Below are 21,374 nucleotides of genomic sequence, written 5' to 3' on the forward strand. Positions count from 1 at the left end.
AGACACACGACGAAACCCCGTTTAAAAACGGTAACCCCTTTTTCACACACGCAACCGAACGCATACATACACAGCGCGCAGCTACCCCTATTACGCAAAAGCAAACACACAGCAAGAAGAGCAAGAAAAGGGTTCTTCGTTCGCTCAAAGCGAGAGAGTGGAATTGTTTTTTTTTTTACTTAAGTTTATCTTCTCGTGTGTTTTCTATTAGTAACACACCGTGCGCATCATGCTGCTGCTCCCGAGTTATTTATACGCGCGAGTGTTTGCTCTGTTCCCAACCAATGCACACGCAACACACGCTTGTAACATACACACACATACACACACACACACACTCGATATTCAAATGAGAATGGTGCGCACTTACAGCACGCTTAAAAAAAAAAAAAGGGGTGAACGAAAACAGGGGCGGAGTTGCCCGTTTTGGTTGGCGTGATTTTGAGCAGCCAAAGGGTTTTTACAGCAATGGATGAACGAACGCCATTGAGTCGTATTCAAGCGCCGCGCGTATGTGTGTATGTGGTGGTTGTTGCATGCGTGGTGCGACCGTTTAAGAGGGAAGGGGTTGATGTCTGTTGGATACACACGCAACCCCTTTCACGTCGCGTTCGCCAATTGGAAGCGTGCAATTGGATGAGCGCGAGTCAAGCGATGGAAGAGTTTGATCAGATAAAATGGCTTCTTTTTATTGCTGGATGCCATGCTACAACGCTGATGGTGAATAATTTGAAAGTTTTAAGCCAGTGGACATAGAATATAGAGTTTCATTTTTAACTATTGATGCTCTGTTTTAAGCTGATACGTACTCTGTTATTGGTTAAATGGATAGTTGAAAAGTAGAAAATAGAAACAAGAGTAAACTCACGGAATAGGAAAACGTACGATAAATATGAGAAAATCGTAACACAAAAACAAAATAATTTGACTTTGGAATAAATAATATTATAATAATTTAAACAGCATATTGTTACACTAAAAACCTAAGCAAAATAATAGAAAACAATATTCCATCAACAGAAGTTAAATGAAAATAAAAATATGAAAAAAGGCGATAAACCATCTCCAAGACATAAAATTTAATAAATAAACAAACATAAACAAAGAAACATAAATATAGAACATTCAAATGTAAGTATAAGCAGACAATTGTAACGTCCGGACTAATATCGCCCACTGTGCACTCAACCCGAACCCCAAACGCAGCGGTATAAACGCATTATACCTTGACCGCTGGAGCACCCGGTGTGCTAGATGAACTGTCATAGAATAAAGCTCTCTTCTTGGCGCGACATTGAACTGAACAGACGTAAGCCACTGACTTCTGCGTATAATTATTTGTGTGCTCTTCCGAATTGTGCTAAATCTTATTAAAACGACCAATTAACCTTCTGCCAACCGTAAAACGCTTGGTCGTTACATCTCAGAAGTGGGATTACCAACAAAAATCGCCTGCAAAACCGCCTGCAAGCCGCCTAACAGCCTGTATCCGTGTGTACCTGTGTACGTGTGTGTATGACACAACGCCATTTTCCATCATGCTGAGGAAAAAAGTACTTCGTCGGGCGCTTATCGAGACCGGTGTCGACGTGCCGGATTCCGCTACCGTCACACAATTCCGACAGCTTTATGCCTCCCACGAGCCGGTCGCTCGTTCCCCCCGTGCGGCGTCGCCCACTACCTCAGCGACGACACCGGCTCCCGCTTGTGCAAACCACCAAGATGCCGCCATTTTGTGCCTTCCAGATTACAATGGCGACGACGATTTTGCGCATCACGAAAATGTTGCGAACACTGCCGCTTCGATGCAAAATACCACTGATACCGTTTCCGCCCTTCCTTCTGCCCATGGTATGGCCGCTGCCTTTCCCCGCGGCCCTGACGACATCGAGGCCCAATTTGAGAAGCTGCGACAGCAGCAGCAGCTTGCTGAATTACGCCAAAAGGTGCACCAACTTGAAACACAGCAGCCAGCCGCCCTTTGCGTTAAGGACTTTGAAGCTTTCATCGAGCCACTCGACGCCGATAAGAACCCCAATGTCATCCGTTGGTTCCGCGACTTGGAGCGTCTCTTCGCACTTTACCGAGTGCGCGATGCAGATAAATTTTTCTTCACCCTTCGGCTTCTCACCGGCACAGCCGCTAACGTCGCAAAAGAACTTGTTGTCACCACTTATGATGAGTTGAAGAAAGAGTTGATCGACAATCTTCACGTCGTTGCTACGCCCGAGTCCGTTTATTGCCAACTCCGTAACCGTCGATTGCGGCCCCAGGAATCCGCCCTGCACTACTTGTTTGACATGCAGCGCATCGCAGACCAAGCCAGTATCGCCGATTCAGAACTGATCCCGATCGTCATCGACGGCTTGGGAAGCCCGTCAATTACGTCGAGTCTGCATTTCATGCCTCTTACGATGAACGACTTCCGGAAGAAATTGAAACTTTTCGAATCTTGCCGTCATCTTTGCACCACCCAGCCCCCTTCCGCTGATGCCCGGGCCACAACGAACAGCTGTATGGAACGGCCCCGCCCATCGCAGGAACCCATCCGCTGCTTCAACTGCTCCCGATTCGGACACCTTCAGAACGCGTGCCCGCGACCTAAGCGCCCACCCGGCGGATGTTTTCGTTGTTTCCAGACTGGACACGTCTACCGTAACTGCCCTGAACGTCGGGCCAACGCCACTGTCGAGGGCAATACTAGTTCGGACGAAGCTCTCGCCACAAATCAAGAGGTGAGTTTGACATTTTTCCACCCTTCTGCTAAGCGTACCACCCTTCCCTGCGTTCGTTCCCTTCTCGACACAGGAAGTCCTGTGAGCTTCATTAGCGACACGATAGTACCAGTTAAGATGCTAGGACCTCTTTCCGCTACCGAATACTGCACTATGATTAAGGGACCACTTTATTCTCGAGGAAAGATCGATTGTACTATCCGATTTAAGAATCATTCCGTTCGACACTCTTTTATTATATTACCTGGAATTGCGTGGCCAGTCATTATCGGTCGCGATTTACTGAACTCACTTAATATTTTTCTTACGTATTCATCTCTTACAACTTCATGTATTACTAAACCTATATCGACGGAACTTAAAGAAGTAGATACGATTCTTCCAGAAAAATTAGACGATGCTATTAGGAGTATTTGTGCGCTCGATGTGGCTGAAGCTGATAATGAATTGGATTTAGGAAAAACACTATCTTTGGAACAACGTTCAATAGTCAATTCTATTGTTGAAAACTCATACCTCAACTATACTTCAGATGTTATACCGCTCAAACACCCTATGAAAATCAATCTGACTCATGATACACCAATATTTACTAAGCCGCGAAGACTCTCTTATGGTGAAAGACAGCAGGTTAAGCAAATTGTTGATAAACTGTTAGCAGAAAACATCATCCGGCCCAGTAATTCTCCTTATGCTTCTGCGCTTGTCCTCGTTAGGAAAAAGAGTGGCGAGGTTCGTATGTGTGTGGATTACCGGCCCCTCAACAAAATTACAGTTCGGGACAATTACCCATTACCCCTTATCGAAACTTGTTTGGAGCATCTATGTGGAAAAAAATTCTTCAGTTTGCTGGATTTGAAAAGCGGATTCCATCAAGTCCCAATGAGTGAGGAATCTATCCCTTACACTTCTTTTGTGACCCCAGATGGTCAATTTGAATATCTGAAAATGCCCTTCGGTCTTCGTAACGCCCCTTCCGAATTCCAACGTTTTATTAATTCTATATTAAGGGAATTCATTGATGATGGCAGAATAGTAGTGTACCTCGATGACATCATCATCGCTTCTACCGATCTTAGCTCTCACTTCAGTACCCTTCGGTCCGTATTAGAAAAGATTAAGCAGAATAATTTAGAACTTCGTCTTGACAAGTGCAAATTTGTCCATGAAGAAATAGAATACTTGGGCTACAAAGCTAACTTTTCTGGAATTCAGCCTAGTGATAGGCACATTAAAGCACTTACTAATTACCCTATGCCCATTAATTTAAAGCAACTCAGACGTTGTCTTGGTCTGTTTTCATACTTCCGACGGTTTGTTCCATCTTTCTCTTGCATCGCTAAACCTATGACAAAACTTCTTCAGAAGGACGAAGTATTTAACTTTGATTCAAATTGTGTGCATGCTTTTGAAACCTTACGTGACAAACTTGTGCATTCTCCTGTCCTTTCCATATTCGACCCAAAACGGGAAACCGAATTACACTGTGACGCAAGTTCCTTTGGTTTTGGCGCTATTCTCCTTCAGAAACAGGATGACAATAAGTTGCACCCTGTTGCTTACTTTTCCAAAACCACTTCAAAAGACGAGTCCAAGTTACACAGTTATGAGCTTGAAACTCTTTCCATCATTTACGCTCTTAAGCGCTTTCACACTTATGTTCATGGGCTCCCCATTAAGATAGTTACTGACTGCAACTCTCTGGTCGAGACCCTTAAGAACCGTAATGCTTCCGCTAAGATTGCCAGGTGGTCCTTGTTTCTGGAAAATTACGATTATACCATCTGTCATCGCTCAGGCACTTCTATGCCTCATGTCGACGCACTGAGTCGCACCGAAGCTGTGGGTGCCATCGGTGAGATTGACCTTGACTTCCAGCTTCAAGTAGCTCAGACGCGTGACCCATCTATCGAAGCTCTTAAACATCGGTTAGAGTCAGAAGAAGTTGACGGATTCTTACTTCAAGATGGGCTTGTCTATCGCGACATACCTGATGGTCAACCTCAATTGTATGTCCCTTCGGAAATGGTCGACAACGTAATTAGACACACTCACGAGCGAATTGGCCACCTGGGCATAAACAAAACCTTCAGCAAAATCAGTCAGCATTACTGGTTCCCCCACATGAAGCCCACTATCGACAAATTCATTAAGAACTGCCTCAAGTGCATTGTTTATTCTGCACCTCATCATACTAATGCCCGGAATATGTACAGCATCCCTAAAGAACCCTTACCCTTCGATACCATCCATATTGACCATTTAGGTCCGCTCCCTAGTTCTCCCTTACGCAAGAAGTATATACTTGTTGTTATCGATGCTTTCACTAAATTAACCAAACTTTACCCAACCTCCTCAACTAATGCGAAGGAAGCGTGTGCTGCCCTTTCCCAATATATGTCTTACTATAGCCGCCCTAGGCGGATTGTTAGCGATCGAGCTACTTGTTTCACCTCAACCTTGTTTGAGGACTTCTTGGAATCGCATAACATTAGCCATGTCCTCAACGCCACCGGATCCCCACAAGGCAATGGACAGGTAGAACGGGTGAACCGTGTGTTGCGTCCTATCCTTAGCAAACTATCTGATGCTCCAGACCAGACCGATTGGGTATCCAAGTTGCGGTCAGCCGAATACGCTTTAAACAATACCGTCCACACATCTACGAACTTCTGCCCCTCTGTCCTACTCTTTGGTGTTGAGCAACGCGGTAAAGTTCCAGACGAGTTAGCCGAATACCTGGATGAGAAATTTGATCGAGCCTCTAGGGACTTAGAAGCCATTCGGGCTAAAGCGTTAGAAAACATAGAAGAGTCTCAACGGAAGAATGAGGAATACTTTAGCAAAAAGCACAAACCACCACAGTGCTATAAGGAAGGTGACTTAGTGGCTATACGTTACTCTGATACCACCGATAGTGGTAATAAGAAGCTCAATCCTAAATTCAGGGGACCTTACGTCATCCATAAAGTGTTGCCCCATGATAGGTACGTGGTACGCGATGTAGAAGGATGTCAACTCACACAACTACCCTACGATGGGGTTCTAGAAGCGAATAAGTTGCGACGTTGGACCGAGTCCAGTGATTAGGAAATTGAGGGCAATTTATTGTTCAGGATAGCCGAGCTGTAACGTCCGGACTAATATCGCCCACTGTGCACTCAACCCGAACCCCAAACGCAGCGGTATAAACGCATTATACCTTGACCGCTGGAGCACCCGGTGTGCTAGATGAACTGTCATAGAATAAAGCTCTCTTCTTGGCGCGACATTGAACTGAACAGACGTAAGCCACTGACTTCTGCGTATAATTATTTGTGTGCTCTTCCGAATTGTGCTAAATCTTATTAAAACGACCAATTAACCTTCTGCCAACCGTAAAACGCTTGGTCGTTACACAATATAATTTATAATAGCAATAATTTATTGCTGTACTTTTCTTAGGATTTTATTATTATTGGGCTTAACATTAGGTGCGAAGTATCACGTTAAAGGACCAGGTCCAACATAATAACCCTAATAAGAACCAACAATGAATCTTTAGCTAAGAAGATAACTAACAAAGATAACTGATTCGAGAGTAAATGGCAAGAGATACCACATATACAGCGTCCGTGATCTTGATACGCTGACCTTGTCAATGCAAATTTGAGACATAAATAATGCTACTATTATCTAGAGCAGAAACACGTTAGAAATTACATCTGTGACATTGGTGAATGATGTTGTTGAAACCAAGCAAACGGCCGAACAATGTTCAGAACATAAACAAACAGGTTTGGAACCAAAATTGGAATCAGATTTGATATAGAAAATAGAAACATGAACACCGATCTCAGCAAGATCTTTGAATGGTGAATCTTCATCGTCACTCCAAATCATTCTCAAGTTTCAATATCAACTGTCTTTTAAAATAGAAACCGTTGCTTCTACCGCAATGCCCTAAAATGTTAATGTGTGCTTCTGGAGTTACCCAAGAATGTTTTAAGAGCATTAAAAACACTAATCAAGACATCACTTTTAGGAAGATAAAAACTTTCCAACATTGAAACAGTATCAATCTTACCGCCCTCATGCTACTCGCCATTAATCCCCACACCAGCAGTGACTACCGGCCATAAATTAGAATACAATCAAATAGCCATAGCGAGCTAAACAGAGTGCCAATAGCAATTGCCCTGACCGTACGCCTTAAACAACAATGGGCATACATTTTGTTAAATTGCTTGTACGACACGATTGCAAACAATGCACACTACACAAACACACAGGGATGCTGGCGGTCAGCTAACAAACCACAACGAATGCGACACCGGAAATGGCACCCCCCTCCCAGGAAAAGCCAGGAACCCGGGTTTGGCTGATTAACACCCGGTTCCGGTGAATTATTTCTAGATGGAGCGCGATTATTACCGCCGCCCTATTACCGAGCGGCGGATGAGCGGAGCGGTAGATGAATGAGTGGTTTGTTCACAAATTAAAACACAGCACGACGGTCACCCTGGGCCATTTTTATTAATATCATAAAGCAAACCCCGTGTCCAGTGCCGCCGAACGGGAGGGGGCGGCGTTGTGCATATAAATTTTGCCTTCGATTAGCCGGGGACGCACAAGGACGCGGGTTAGGAAGATGTCGAAGCACAACCATACACAAACATCCTATATGGGAGCATTATCAAATTAAGCACTACACGGTGTCGTAAATAATGAGCTCGTTTGTTTCCAGTTCTGTTACCAGTCCAAGCCACTCTCGGGGAAAGCTGCGGGTTTGACCGAACCATCACAACGCAATGTTTCACCATTCTGGACCGTGTGCTGCAAACATGAATCAATACCGAGCAACGAAATTTCTTGACGAAATCGAATTAAAATCAGCCCAACCAGCCGCACAGTGCTTTATGGGAATGCCAACACAAGGCTAGGCCCCGACCCTTACCTGGCAAAACGTGTGCGACCAGGTATTGTACCGGAGGCTGATATTGGCGAGATGGAAGAACGCTGTTACCTATCAGGCGTAACGCGCCGCGCTTATAATCCGGCCACTGCTTGCGTTGGCACGTTGGTGGTGGAAGCCTATTTTTGGGTTCGCTGCACATACTGCCCGGAACACACGGGAGGAAAGCTTCTTTTCTCACCAGCTGACACCGATCCGATTATTTCCGCGCACACACACACAGACACACAATGGGCAGACCGAAGTTTGCAACTATTTTTGCACGCCAGGAGTGCGCGCTAGGCCGCTGTGTTGATGGTGTGGCTAAAATTAGAGCACGTGCTTTCTGTGCGTCTCGTCTCTGCTCCTTCCGCTCACATCTGACCGGCGCGATTTTACATCATAATTAGCGCACGCGGTAGGTTTTTGGGCTACCTTTCTGGCTGTTTCGAGGCTGTTTTGGAGGCAAATGGGTGAACAAAAGCAGCAAGAAAGGTGGGACCATTTATCATGGGATTATGTAAGTAGGACAGCGTGTCTGGGACACCTTTGGCAAACGTTCGGTTGTGGATGTGCAGAATTAGGCGCGTTGGTGTTGAAATCAGATCCATTCGTTAATGGATGGTAGGGGTAAGTAGGTGTGTGCGAAGTCTTGTGATCGTGTCGGTGCATAAGATTTTGCTGTTTATGGATGGAGCGCGAAAGGATAGGGAAGGGATTACATCAGGTTTAGTTCGCATGAAAAGAGGTGTTAAAATCATAACGGACGGTTGTAAAACGCAATTATGTTGTTTTCAGTTTTTTTTTTTATTAGAATATTTAGAAATGAAATCTTCAACGTTACCTCATCAAAAGGATTAGCCACATTTCCTACAAAACAGCTTTGGTATATAAGTCGATCAAACGATATGTTAAATTATTGCTTTATTGATCAATACGATACAAAGCGTTTTTATATCTGTTTTGCTTTTCAATTGAAAAACCATGATATAATTTAGTTCAATCTCTAAGAATAACTATCAATTTCATGAAGTAAATATGAGTAATGTCATGTGATTCAACATATTGTTTTCTATTTAATTAAATCAAGCTTAGTAAACTTACCTTCTAATTTCTTGGAATGTTGCTTGTTTCACAGCAAGAATTTATCCTTTAAGAGGTGTTCTTATTCATGTGTTTCTAACACAATGCAATACAGAAGAATACATCGTTTTTGTTATGAAGTAACATCAAAAGACTGTATCTACAATTGACGAAGTGTTGAAGAATGATAAAATAATGGATAGTACCTCCCGAATGTGTTCTATGCCAAGAGACATTTCCAACCAGAGTTATGATTTGTGTGTTCAACTCCTACAGTCGTTTAACGTATCCTTCAAACAATCTGCACTCTGCAGACTACAACATTATACATTTGAATCAGAATTTACTTTACATAATAAACAAACAACAGACTCTTTTTTACATTCAGGTATTTTTTAATGCTATATTTTTAAATTACTGTGCACTTCTATAATCGACTCTCGTTCAAACGTTCCTCTCTGTACGATTTAAGACCAGACGATGCACTGAAATATCTCAAAGACAACCTTAACCACACCTGTGCCCAATACCTGCTAACTCCGCACATAAATAACATCCCTTTCACACTCCATAAAGTGTGAACCGTCGATTGAGCGGTACTACGGTGGCGACAGAAATTCCGCCAAAAATGTGAGGCGTTTCGGAGTCAATAAAAATGATTTAAAGCATCGGGTATCGGCGTGGCAAAAACTCGAAACACAAAACGTACGCACCGACATTAGGTAGGTGTGTATCACGATCACGATTACACAGAGTATATTTATCAAACCACCTACTCGACAAAAGGTGATAAAGGCGTAACCCGTGGGCCACTATTCCCTTTCGGTTTCGATTGGCCCGAAAAATCGATTCCAACTTCTCGCCCCGGAATCGGCACTCAACCGATGTGCAACCTTCTTTCTGGAGAATAAGATACACCCGTGTCCCGTGCGGTGCGAAGCGATCGCATCGAATCGAAGCTACAGGTCGTTTTATTTATAGTGTGATTTTTTTTTCTCCACAATACGAACACTAAGAAAAGGATAACAATAAATCGGCAAAACAGCTTTAAAGCGACTTCAAACGCGGTACGCTGTGTGTAGGTGGAAAGGGCACAAGAAAAGGGACACCTACCAAACACCACGAAATCCTTCCCAAATGACGCAGCAGCGGACGCGCAGTTTCAACCTTCGTGGATTTTTAGTTTCATTTATTTTCCACCTCTACAATCGTTCGCCCCTATTGTCGGGGAAGAAACGATCAAAATCCTTCAAAATCACCTCCTCATCCGGCGATAAAGAACGCCAAAAACCCTTCGCCATTGTGCGCCGTGTGGCAAAAGGCAATAAAAATTGCGTGTTTTGCCCTGTGTGTTTGCGCAGGACCCCTTTCCCGGGGTGACTGTGATCGAGCAGAATGGAAGGCTTGAAAATAGGGTTTGGTAATCCTTTCCTGTTGCAAGCGGTGGGAAATTGAAAAACCTGCGCAAGCACCTTGCACCGTGCACATCATCGACCCATAATCGACCATCGAGACATGGTCCTAAAATGGCAACTTGATTTACGCTTTTTTCACACGCGCATCTCTCTGCCGTTTCTACCTGGGCGAGAAGGTTTTCCTTCAAATTTTTTTGTTCACCCTTCCTTCGGTCGAGCTACCCTTTTTTCCCCCCGATCGGGTTCTTTTAGTGTCCTTTTTAACCTTCCTTTTTTTTGCACAATAAACCCTGCAACATTCCTTGAAGCCATTTCGCTAGCATCCTTCTTTTTTATTCTTCTGCTACACAACACGGCCAAAAATTGATGAGTTAAAAATGTTTCCCTATCCGAGCAATTTATCTTCCTTTCGGGGTGGCAAATAACAAAAAAAAAGGCGAGATCGATTCTGTACAAATAAAAGTCTATCCTTTTCTGCTGCTTAGCGATCGGTGGACGCTTTTACGGAGAAACGAGTAAAGCCTGGCGTGGGTTCCGGGACGGTCTTTCTGTCGCACAATGTGGAATGTGTCACAGGTTACGAAGGTGTTACATTCACGTGTTTGATTGTTGTGTGTCGTGTGAAACGAGCTTGAAAGAGTTTAAAGGTAAAAAGGTACTTTGATTACGGGAGGAAATATGGTGACGAACAAAAAAAACGGCAGGGATAACGATGTAAAAAATCGACGATGTGTGGGATAAATTGTGATCGGCAGGCCAAGGAAAAGGTAATGCTGGAATCTTCTTTCTAGTTTGCAGGAATGTCACAACACGTAAACGTCCCGATTATTAACTATTTGGCTTTTGTCTGGGAAGGACGGGTAAATATACAACCTATGATATAAAATGGTTGATGCCTGCAGGTGAACGTTAAACTAGGAGAGCATTTAACTATAAACGTTTTCATTGGAAGTATTTCATTTATATTTATCAACCAACAACATCTACAAAATATTTAGATTAAAATTGAATAATATTGCACTACGTTATATCGATACGAATCCTCTTTTTATATGTATGTGACCAACAAGTATGTGACGCATCGGTACGGTTCCGGTTCTCGAGCCATTTCGGTGGTGGTTGTAAAAATGTTAACTCGATACGATTTCCCTTTCCATTCTTCCCTCCCCACTTAACCATAAACGAGCCATAACCATAAGCACGACATTCTTAAATTTCAAACAACCTCCTACCCCCCCCCCCTCCCCTTACCACCACCAGCCGCACTTTACCAAGGTGACCTTTTTTTTCGGGGTGTACTTTAGCCAAAATCGTGTGGTTTCACTTTCGCGCGCAACCGAGATGGACTGTTGGATGGACGGCACAGCAGTGCGCTACCGTTGCATTTCCTGTTTCGGATGCAAAGAACCATTTCCTGCCCAGCCCATTCCGATCGCAAAAAAAAAAAAACATGTAAACGACGCAAACGGAAATCACTTTCAAATAAGAACCCAACCTCACCTAAAAAAAAGCCCCCTATGCGGACAGATACTTGAAAACATGCACTTTTGAGGGAGCTTCATTCTAAAGTGCAGTGCCGGCGCAGCACGAGATATGTATGTGCCCGGTCTGAGGAATTTAAGCGATACTGTTCGATGAGGCACATTCCAAAACCGTCCGAGTGCATTGTGGCTGCTGCTCGAGGTTTCGAGCAACACCAACGGGGGGTGTTTTTTCGCTGGTTGGATGTGGCAACATTTTGCCCCGATAACTGATTTGTTACAACTTCCGACGAGGGATCTACTTTATCGCCACCTAATGGTTTCGGTGCGGTTTTTTTTTATCATGGTTACAAATGGAACACAATGCACGTACTTATTGCAAGCCTGGGGCAACCATGCTGCGCAGTGTACATCAACTCAAAAATTGAACAGCTTGACAGCTAAGTTACAATAATTTTTGGAATGTTGAAAGCAAACGCTGGTATTGATTTTTATACATTTTTAATACGAAAAATTAAGAATTAATTCATTAAAAAATATTGATTAAACCGAATGATATCTTACCCATTCACATTACCATTCAAAAGTCTATCAGAAAAAAACCATCGTGAGAACCATCCTCATTGCTAATCCTATTTGTCCTAAAACCTGAGACATTCTTCACCATGACAACTCTTCCTCGAAGTGTAAAGCTATTTTCGGCGTGTAATTTTACCTCCGACGTTAAATCTCCTTCAATTTCAATCTTCTCTCTCCCACCACAAGATCATTTAGATTTAATTATCGTTCGAATTGCATCGCACACTGCCATTGTGGCCAATGGGAAGGACAAATTCCTGGAAGCAATATGGAACGGTGCTGAATAAGGTCTCATTGATGAAATCACGACAGTAAACTGATCCAAAATTCATTCACAACCAGCATCCCACCGTAGCTGTAATCGAACACGCAAAATAAAACCACACGTAACACGACCCGGCGGAGTCGGCCAGCCAGTCCGGTGTTTGTGCTGCCCAAGGCAAACGCAAAAAAGGGATATGATTCTCCGGGTGCAAGTGAGGTACATCCGTTCCGATGGGAGATTTTATTTTCATTTTTTTGGCTAGCCTTTTTTCCCTACATCCCTGCCGTGTGGGTGATCGACCAAACCAAACACTGTCCTGCAAAACGTTTTGTCCATTTGTTGCTTGTTTTCCTTTGCCCCGCGTCCTTTCTCTTTCATATTTGTCCCAAGCAACTAAAAAAGAGAGCGCAGTTCAAATATCCTTCCGCAACTGCTCGCCGATCGCTCGCCGATCGATCACAAAGGACAACACACCCCTCCCCCCGGGAAGGACATTTAAATCGACAGCCTGCAGGCGCGGGAACGCGGGTGCACGGTGTGTAAGCTGAGCGTCAGCTTCCTGCAGCCGAAACCAGTGAAAGCCGCACCAAGGCCAGAGGTTTCACTTTTGTTTGAAGGAAGCAAGTTTTTCGCGCTGTAAACGCCTTTTTTCCTTGGTTTTGGGTGCAGTAAATGCATTTCGGAAGGTTCTGGGCATTTGATTTCACTTTCTAGCTGCGGGACGGGAGCGTTTACACTCCACACGATCCCCCGTTTGTGCAGTAGGTCTTTGCAGTTGGGCGCGGAACTTTTCCGGGGTTGTGGTTTGTATGAGGTTTTTTTTTTATTTATTTTCTTTGTTATTGTCAAATTCTACTGAAATCGAAAATGTGGGAAGAACACATCGGCGCTGGTGCGGTTTAAATGCGCGCCAAAAATCGTCGTATGAAAATGGAAAGTTATAAGTGCTTGAGGACGCTTGACGGTCAAATGATTCGTAGGAAATAGATTTTTTTCTCTTTATTTTAGCTTTTAAAATGTTTTTGAAAATGAAAGTTACCCAAAAACTTGGTATCGAATTATCGATTGAAGCTCAACAAGAATTTCTGCTGCCTTAAGTCAAAGGAGCTAACATCGATGTAGTGTGGCAATAACACGAAATTAGAATATGGCAGTGTAGCTTCGTTTAACACCACTAACAAAATGAAGAATAACTCATTTTTCTTATACAATAACAGGTATTATTTATGCTTTCATCTCATTTCGATCCTTCCCACATTCGAAACAATTCAAAAATTCTCACCAAAACCTTCAATAGCAGGCGCTAAACTCGAACATCATTTTTCACCAATTTCGTTCTGGTCCAAAACCTCACGATCAGGCATATCATCATTGGGTCAGATCTGTCGAGCACGGGATGAAAAATTGTGTGAAAACCATTCCGTAAAACGCCCATTTGGCGGCGCTTTCGCGGAAACAGTAGCCAGTGGAACGGATTCGCTCGTGAAAGGGCTCCCGGAGTGTGAGACGGAGCAGCGGTCCATTTTTTACCAGCCTTGGTCCACACGATCGTTTGCACTGACCATAAAGTATATTAATGATATTTTTGTTCCCAACTATACCAGAGTCCAACTGGTGTTTTTTCTATCCGTTTTGTCAGGACCTTATGGAACGCCATTCGGGTCAGTTTGGGTGGGTTTCTTTTTTCGCTCTTATAATTTAATTTACAAAAAACTGCAGCCCATAGCCGCGTCGTTGAATAACCTTTCCCAATGATGCACGCAACTGGCGTCTGGTGGCGGTAGTAGTGCATTCCGAGAATTCAATCGTACCCTCAGATGCATCCCTTCTTCTCGAGTGATATTCTGCCGACATACCTGAGCCAGCCTTAGCTCTTAGGGACAAAAGGATGCGGATATATTGGCTTCCGCCTCCTGCTGACTGGCCCCGAAATGCCCATTGCAGCAGCGCTTGCTAATGATCCAGGCTCAGTTAATTAATCGAGATCGGGGCACCGTCCCGAACTTTCATCACCATTGCATTTTCCTAACCAAAAACCGTGTCGGAACCGATGCTCAACACCTCAGCACAGCACGGTTCGGCTTCCTTTGAACACCTTCCGAAACCTGCCAATCAAGCTTGCGTGGCTTACTGGCGGATCTGTGTTTTTTTCAGGCCGAATTTCTGCACCAAAAATAAAAGGAGTTTAAGCATTAATCTCTCAACCCCGTAGAGATGAAACTCCTTCAAGCCTAGTAATGAGTGCGGTCACAATGGAATCGCAACGTGAAAAAAAAACCATGCGCAACAACAACAACACAGCGGAAGCAAGTTCCCATGCGCTGGCGTATTAAACCTTTCGAGTTGAACTCGCAGGTACACTGGACATAGGATCCTTTGGTCCGACCATAGGATGATGCGTTTGCGCTTCTCACAAACCTCTCCCACAAACAAAACCGACCAGTCAAGCGTGCCATAGATGACCATGGGAACCGAATCGGCCAGAATGGACGCAATAGTGTCTTACCGAATGCCAACCGAAACTATCCCAAAAAGGAGTCAAGCTAAACAGTTGTTGGCCTGGCCAAGTGTTTTCCGGCCCGACCGAATCGGGTGTTTATTATTACTGCCAGCATTTTTCACAGCGTCTGCAGCGAGAAAAGGGAGAACATACAACCGGGTGAAATGCTTCCGTTGAAATTTGAAGCTGGAAAAAGGATGGCTTTTAAGAGGATGCGGATCGCGAACGAGCGTGCTTGTCCAAACATCTCTCACTGCTCCCTCGCCTGGCAGGATCGCCTATGCATACCGGATCGATATTGGACTTTCCGAGGCACTTGCTGTTTTGTTTTTTCATCCCATCATCCAGAAGGCAGCAAGCAAAACACCATGAGACATCGAGATCGAGTGGTGCTTCAGATTTAACGAGTTTAGCAAACTGTCAACCTCCCGGTCCCGGTCATTCCCGGTGCAGTAATGTGAGATCAGTGCGAACGGCCCAAAAGAATATATGTGAGCAGGATAATCGTTTCCGGTGCAATCGATTCAGTGGCACATTGCAGCATCCTTCCGCAATCGAGCGGAATGTTTTGAATGGTGAAAGAAGCAACAGTTTGACAGCGAGAAGTACTTGCTTAAAACACTTTCGTGGGCAGCCGCGGATTGGATTACTGTAAACAGTCGTATTTTTGGGACGGAATGATTGAGTGCGATACTTCATATTATATTGAAGCAGAACTAAGATTAGCGGGAACAGTATATCTTCATCTTATTTTGTCAGAAGCAGATGAAGATCACAAAACAAACGATCGATTTTGCTGAAAACATTGCCTGCTGTAACAAATCTGGTATTCGATGTAGTGTCAGTGTGTGGAAACTAAATCATCTTTGTACCATTAAAGTGTTATGAAAGTTAAGTCTTCGGCAATACCTTCCGTTGCGATGCAAGAGCGCTTGTGTTTATCTTTTATTACGCTATAAAGCTTAATCTAATATATTTATTACGCTTCATTACAAACTGATTCCGAGCTTTAATTTATACATTTATTCTATCTTATCATTTCGCGCACACACACCAAAGTATTAGGACTTTGTATGATAAAAAAGTTTGGTAGGTTTTCAAATAAATATTCAATGGATATTTGTTACGGTATCTCGAAATAAGAGTGGTTAGGATGATGAGACATTAACAATAATCTTACACGTGGAGCTCATGATCCACGAATCCCTAACTTTAATACATGTTAGGGCAAGAACTCCATATTTTCCCAGATACTTTATAATTGAAATAATATTCCAAGATCAATCGTCGTTCATATGAGTACGGAATATTATTATTCTACAGCAAAAATGCATCTAAAACAAGGCTCAAATGCATTACACTATACTGCAATCTACAGTGAGTTCAATCCGACAATATCTCATACACACTAAACAAACATGTCCTTCGGTGCTGCTCTACGACCAATTCCAGGAGAAACTGCTTATCTTCACCAATGTGTTCCAGTTACACAGCAGGCCACCGCCACTGCATGTGCATCAAAGGGCACACCTTTCTTCCGAAAGCAGATACCCAACCCGATGCCACAGTTTGATCCCTTCATTTCACTACGCATCTTATGCATGCATTCCTACGGTAACTCCTGCCTGATTGCAAACTGCACGGCAAATCTTTGCCAAAAAAAGGGGCTTTTGTTTCTATCGGCACCCGGGATCACCCAGGGTAGGTAAGGTTCGGTAAGGTTATGCACGCCGCCCTATCGTCAAATGACATCCGATGACGGGTGCATGTCGACCGGGGCTTGCGCATCTGCGGACGATTTCGTCTCGGCTGGTTTTGGCAGGAACGGTTTCAACTTTCTTGCCTTTGACCAAAAACGGCAATCAAGCAAGAAACACCCGTACCGTTACCTGTTCCGGCCAGTCCTGGAATCCGGTCGGCTTCCGTCTCTTTCTTGAGCGTGCTGCTCTTCCCGTTGGTGCGTGTGTAGTTGGCCGTAAATTGAAAACTTCAATTACTCCTTCACCGCCAACGCCGTGCACCGTAAGAAGGAAAAGCGATTCCAATCAGCATCTCTTTCAGAAACGCATGAACAAAAGCATGCGTTGTTGGTAAGATGGCAAAGGTGTTCCCGGGAGGTATACTCGTTTGAATACCAAAGCCCCGTACGCAGGGACGCGCCGACTCAGAATAGGTTTTGGCAAGACGATTAAGTTCGCACCCGGCGGAAAGTCTTCCTTTCAGAGCTGTTGTTTCTTGTTTTGTTGAAGAATATGTCGAGACGTTTGGCACGCTCGTGGTATTCCGAAGGATTTTTTTGGAAGCAATTAAGCATCTTGCACTTTTGCCTGATGCACAACACAGGACGGATCGGACCTGAGCAAGCACAGGAAAGGTGCCCCTTCATTAGGCGTTCGTTTTGTGGCAACCGGCTGCATAGAATTGTTCTTTGAAAGGCTTGTCTTAAGAGGATTAGGCAAATGGTTAAGAAAAGCTCGGAAAAGGATGCAAACTACAAAGCTGACGGGCGATCTTCGTCGATCCTTTGCGCAGCTTACGGAGTCATGTTTGCGAAAGAAATTACTTTCTTTACAGCTCTTCTCCTTGTCCGTCTTGCTGGTTCTTCAATATATTCGTAGATTCAGCAGTAATTTGTTTTACTTTGGAAATCTTCAGGCTCCAACAATTAAACACTCTCCAAAATCTTCAAATGAGCAATGATCTTGACTGACTAGTAACTACCGAATCGATTCAGGAAAGCTCTTCAGGATATTACAACCTCCTGTATAGACAAAGATCACTTGAGCGAACGTCTTCATATAAAACATCCAAATGAGCAACCCTATGAGCAACTTCGACCTCTGTTCAAGCGCTCCGGATAGTTTCCAGGAACACAGCTTCCCTTCCAACTGCACTCTCCAAAAAGATCAAATCATCCCACGAACGTTGCAAAACAACTCGATTGCGCTTCGTTCGACCATTGCTGTATGGTGTAACACGAACCAGCTCGATCCTAGTGTCCATTTTCGTCCCGGGGGTTGCGTCCTCTTCAAGCTTCATGAAATAGCATCCCACAAGTGGAATCTAACCCCGTCCTGTGCAACCTTTTGTTTTGCTGCACTCCTTTTGCATTGTCTCTTCCCGCATAGTCGTCGTCATCCTGCTTCACTAACACCAGGATACGAGAAATTCTCCTTTGTTCTGCTTTAGCGTTGTTTGATCGGTTTCACTTTTTTTGCTCCGTTTTCTAGTTTTTGCCAAAGGAAAAAGTGTATTTTCTTAAAAGGACCAAGATGTGTTTGTCTGTGTGCCATCGTCCCATTTAGTGTTGGTGATCCTCCTCTCTCTGCGCACCTTATTACAAACGGTCAACGGTTCGGGCGATCTTCTTTCGCCGCAGGTTTCGGGTTGCGTTTAAAATCTATAATTTCCCCAAGGAAACGAGAACACAAACGCAAAACTAGTTGTCTCCTGAGTTCGCATCCCTTTTTTTTTTTTTTTGCTTGTCTGTTTTCGTTGGCTAGCCTCTTCTGGGCGACGGAACTCTTTTGTCTGAGTCCAGAGGCCCGAATGATTTATGTTTTGCCTGCAAACCAGTTCGCTTTACTCGTTGATTATCTTAGGTGTGTGTGTGTACCCTTCGGGATGACCCCGTAAATGAAAGATCGTTTTATTTCTGCAATCCTCCTTTGAAAGCCTCGTACGCGGCCAGGTATACACGATCATGCCACAGACAGGCACCAGCAAAAAAGCGCATCCGATTATTAACATAGCATTGCGTCCACCCTTTTGTCCGATGTGGGTCGGAAAAATCATACCGAACGTTGCTGGTTAGTGTTTGCGTTTCCCATCGGATCGTAGTGCGTAAGCAGAATTGAAAAAGGGATGTGCAAACGACGGACGGGATAATCGATAATGACAGTAAACCAGTGCCAAGGAACGTTGTCGATCGATTGGCCATGGGAATTGAAGTGCTATTCTGGGGCCGGATGCCTTCAGGTATCGGAGCGAAAGAGTTATTAATCATCGTGGATGTCTTCGGTATACTTTTAGATGTAGAAGACGAAACAAACCCTCAATAAATGACACGAACTTTACGAAGATAGCATTTAAAATCCACATTTAGTTATACGATGTCTATGATCACTCACCATGATCTTTCTTAGATAATTATTCTGATTAGGAATTTCGGAACGATTTCGAATGGTGTAGTTATCTTTAAACTATTATTTTCGGTTAAAACCCACGATAGTCATCAAACATTAACCGATGCATCGACACCTTCAATGTTACCAGAAAGTCCAAATCTTCATTCTGCAATCTTCCCCGAAAAGAGTTAATGTAAAAGGCTTTAATATCAAAATAGAAACATTGATGTGCTTTAATTTTTCTATAGGTTCTTTGAGGCTTTACTGTTACTCTCATTTAGTGGTGCTTACTTTTTAAACCTTTTTGATTGGACAACTCCTACCACATTTTTGCTTCGTAGTGTTCAATTTTGGCTCTCTGTGTCTTGTATATAAGAATCTCTGTGTAACTGTGATCGTCTTATTAGTAGTTAGAGACCCATATCGTATTATGTTTATTTCTAAATTAAAACTGTAAACCTTTCACCAAATACTACATTTTGGGTTCTACCTTACTTACTTACTTATCCGGCGCTACAACCGCTTTGCGGTCTTGGCCTGCCTCAGGAGTGTCCGAAACCGCTCACGGTCTCGCGCCTTCGTCTGCCAGTCCGTTATCCCGGCCTTAATGGCGGACGCCTCCACGCCATCTTGCCACCTCAATTTGGGCCTACCACGCCTCCTCTGTCCTTGTCCTTGTATTCTACCTACTATCGCCATAAACCAATGTATATATGTTTTGATTTTTCAAAGACCTTGTTTCCAGTAAATGTTTCATTTGATCTAGAAGAATTTAGAAAAATCCAGGTTTTATCAAAAACTATGCCGTATGGAGTTCATCTTCCCAATGTATTCGAAGGAACCAAAATTACATATTGGTTTGCAGTCATTACCTTTATATATCATGCTATAAACAGCTAAAAAAGCCACAGATTCAAGGTCCATCGACTATAGCAAAACATGTAGTAAATGTATTCATTTACTAGAATTAGATTCAAGAATTTATAAAACTAATGCGTTGCTATGAATCCTGATAGTAGAAGCTACTGTAAAGCCTAAATGCTAGTTTTTACATTGGATTTCTCTCTTTCATACTGAAACGTTATTCATTGATCCATGGGGAACCATTTGCAACTGACGGATAGATCAGACGCTTACTGACCATGGTCATCCATGCCATCCTTTCGCTCGTCCCATATGCTTTATGTGCCCTTCCCTTCCATGCATCGAGCCCTGATGTCGTTGCCGTCGCATGAAACTACCCCTTACCATCGTACGTTTCGTACGCAAACGATTCGAAGGGATCGGTTGGTACTCTTACCCTTACTACTGGCGATTGAAAACACGCAACATGGCTGCTGCTGCAATTGTCTGTCCACTGGTAAACCCCTGGACAACGATGTCCAGTCAACACGAGACGCGAGCGAAAGCATAGCCATAACCCGCTTGAAACCGACAGCACCGGTGGCGCTGACCAGTTTTCCCCCTTTTTTGCCGTCCCAAAGCACGTCGCTTCAAGTGAAAAGGGACCCTTGTTAAACATATGTTTCAACTCGATTCTGCGCGCGCTTTTTTTTTTTCAACCCCGTTTTGTTCTCTCGTTATCTCTACCGATTCGTTTCAATTATCCTTTGCCCGGTCGGTCAAAGCGTGGTCCAGTTCCAGAGTTTTGCTGGAAAGCCGGAGGTAAATGGACGAAACTGACAGAAACAAAACAAAAAACGCAGCCGTCATCAGAGGATTCGTTTTGCGCAAAAGGATGCGAGGAAAAATGAGGAATAAAAAGGGCACAACAAAGGGGGCAACCAAAAAAAAAAAAAAAAAAAAAAAGATCAGACACAAACATGCGCTAGCACAAAACCAGCAACTGGCCACCGGGTATCGCCTATATGGCCCGTTTTCGCCTTCTGACCGACCAAACTGACCACCCGAGGAAAAGGCGCTCGATCGTTTCAGGCAACGGTTCGTTCGGTTCTTCGAAATTAGGATCGAAGCTAATTTATCGCTGCCAGCCAGCGACGGCGGGGGAAAGGGTCGCGCAGATCCGGACGTTCCGATAGTGCCGCAATCTCCGCCGAGATCGACGCGCCACGTTCCACCGACGCTCGACCTACCGACAACACCTTGCGTCTGACATGTGGTTCGTCCTGGCCGGCCTGATTACGTGCAAGAAGGCAACCATGATGCGTTTTTTTCTTAACGTATCTCGAATGGCTCGCTCGAACAAGGCACAGGTGAAGGCTCTGGAGTCGATAGAGATTGTAGGTTGGAATGCAC

At 44.0% G+C, this 21,374-nt stretch overlaps 2 protein-coding genes across 2 annotated transcripts in view; one reads left to right on the top strand and one right to left on the bottom strand.

The window, feature by feature from the left end:
- LOC120900289 (phosphatidylinositol phosphatase PTPRQ) overlaps nucleotides 1-21,374 on the bottom strand; it is a 190,992-nt gene that overhangs the window by 79,882 nt on the left and 89,736 nt on the right. The gene's annotated exons all lie outside the window — the stretch shown is intronic.
- LOC120900294 (DNA-binding protein HEXBP-like) lies at nucleotides 2,000-3,988 on the top strand. Its single transcript, XM_040307097.1, has 2 exons — nucleotides 2,000-2,735; nucleotides 2,809-3,988. Exons 1-2 carry the CDS (start codon nucleotides 2,301-2,303, stop codon nucleotides 2,818-2,820), a joined length of 447 nt encoding a protein of 148 aa, XP_040163031.1. The 5' UTR covers nucleotides 2,000-2,300; the 3' UTR covers nucleotides 2,821-3,988.

The sequence above is a fragment of the Anopheles arabiensis genome, chromosome 3 (assembly GCF_016920715.1).
Source record: "Anopheles arabiensis isolate DONGOLA chromosome 3, AaraD3, whole genome shotgun sequence".
Lineage (NCBI taxonomy): Eukaryota > Metazoa > Arthropoda > Insecta > Diptera > Culicidae > Anopheles > Anopheles arabiensis.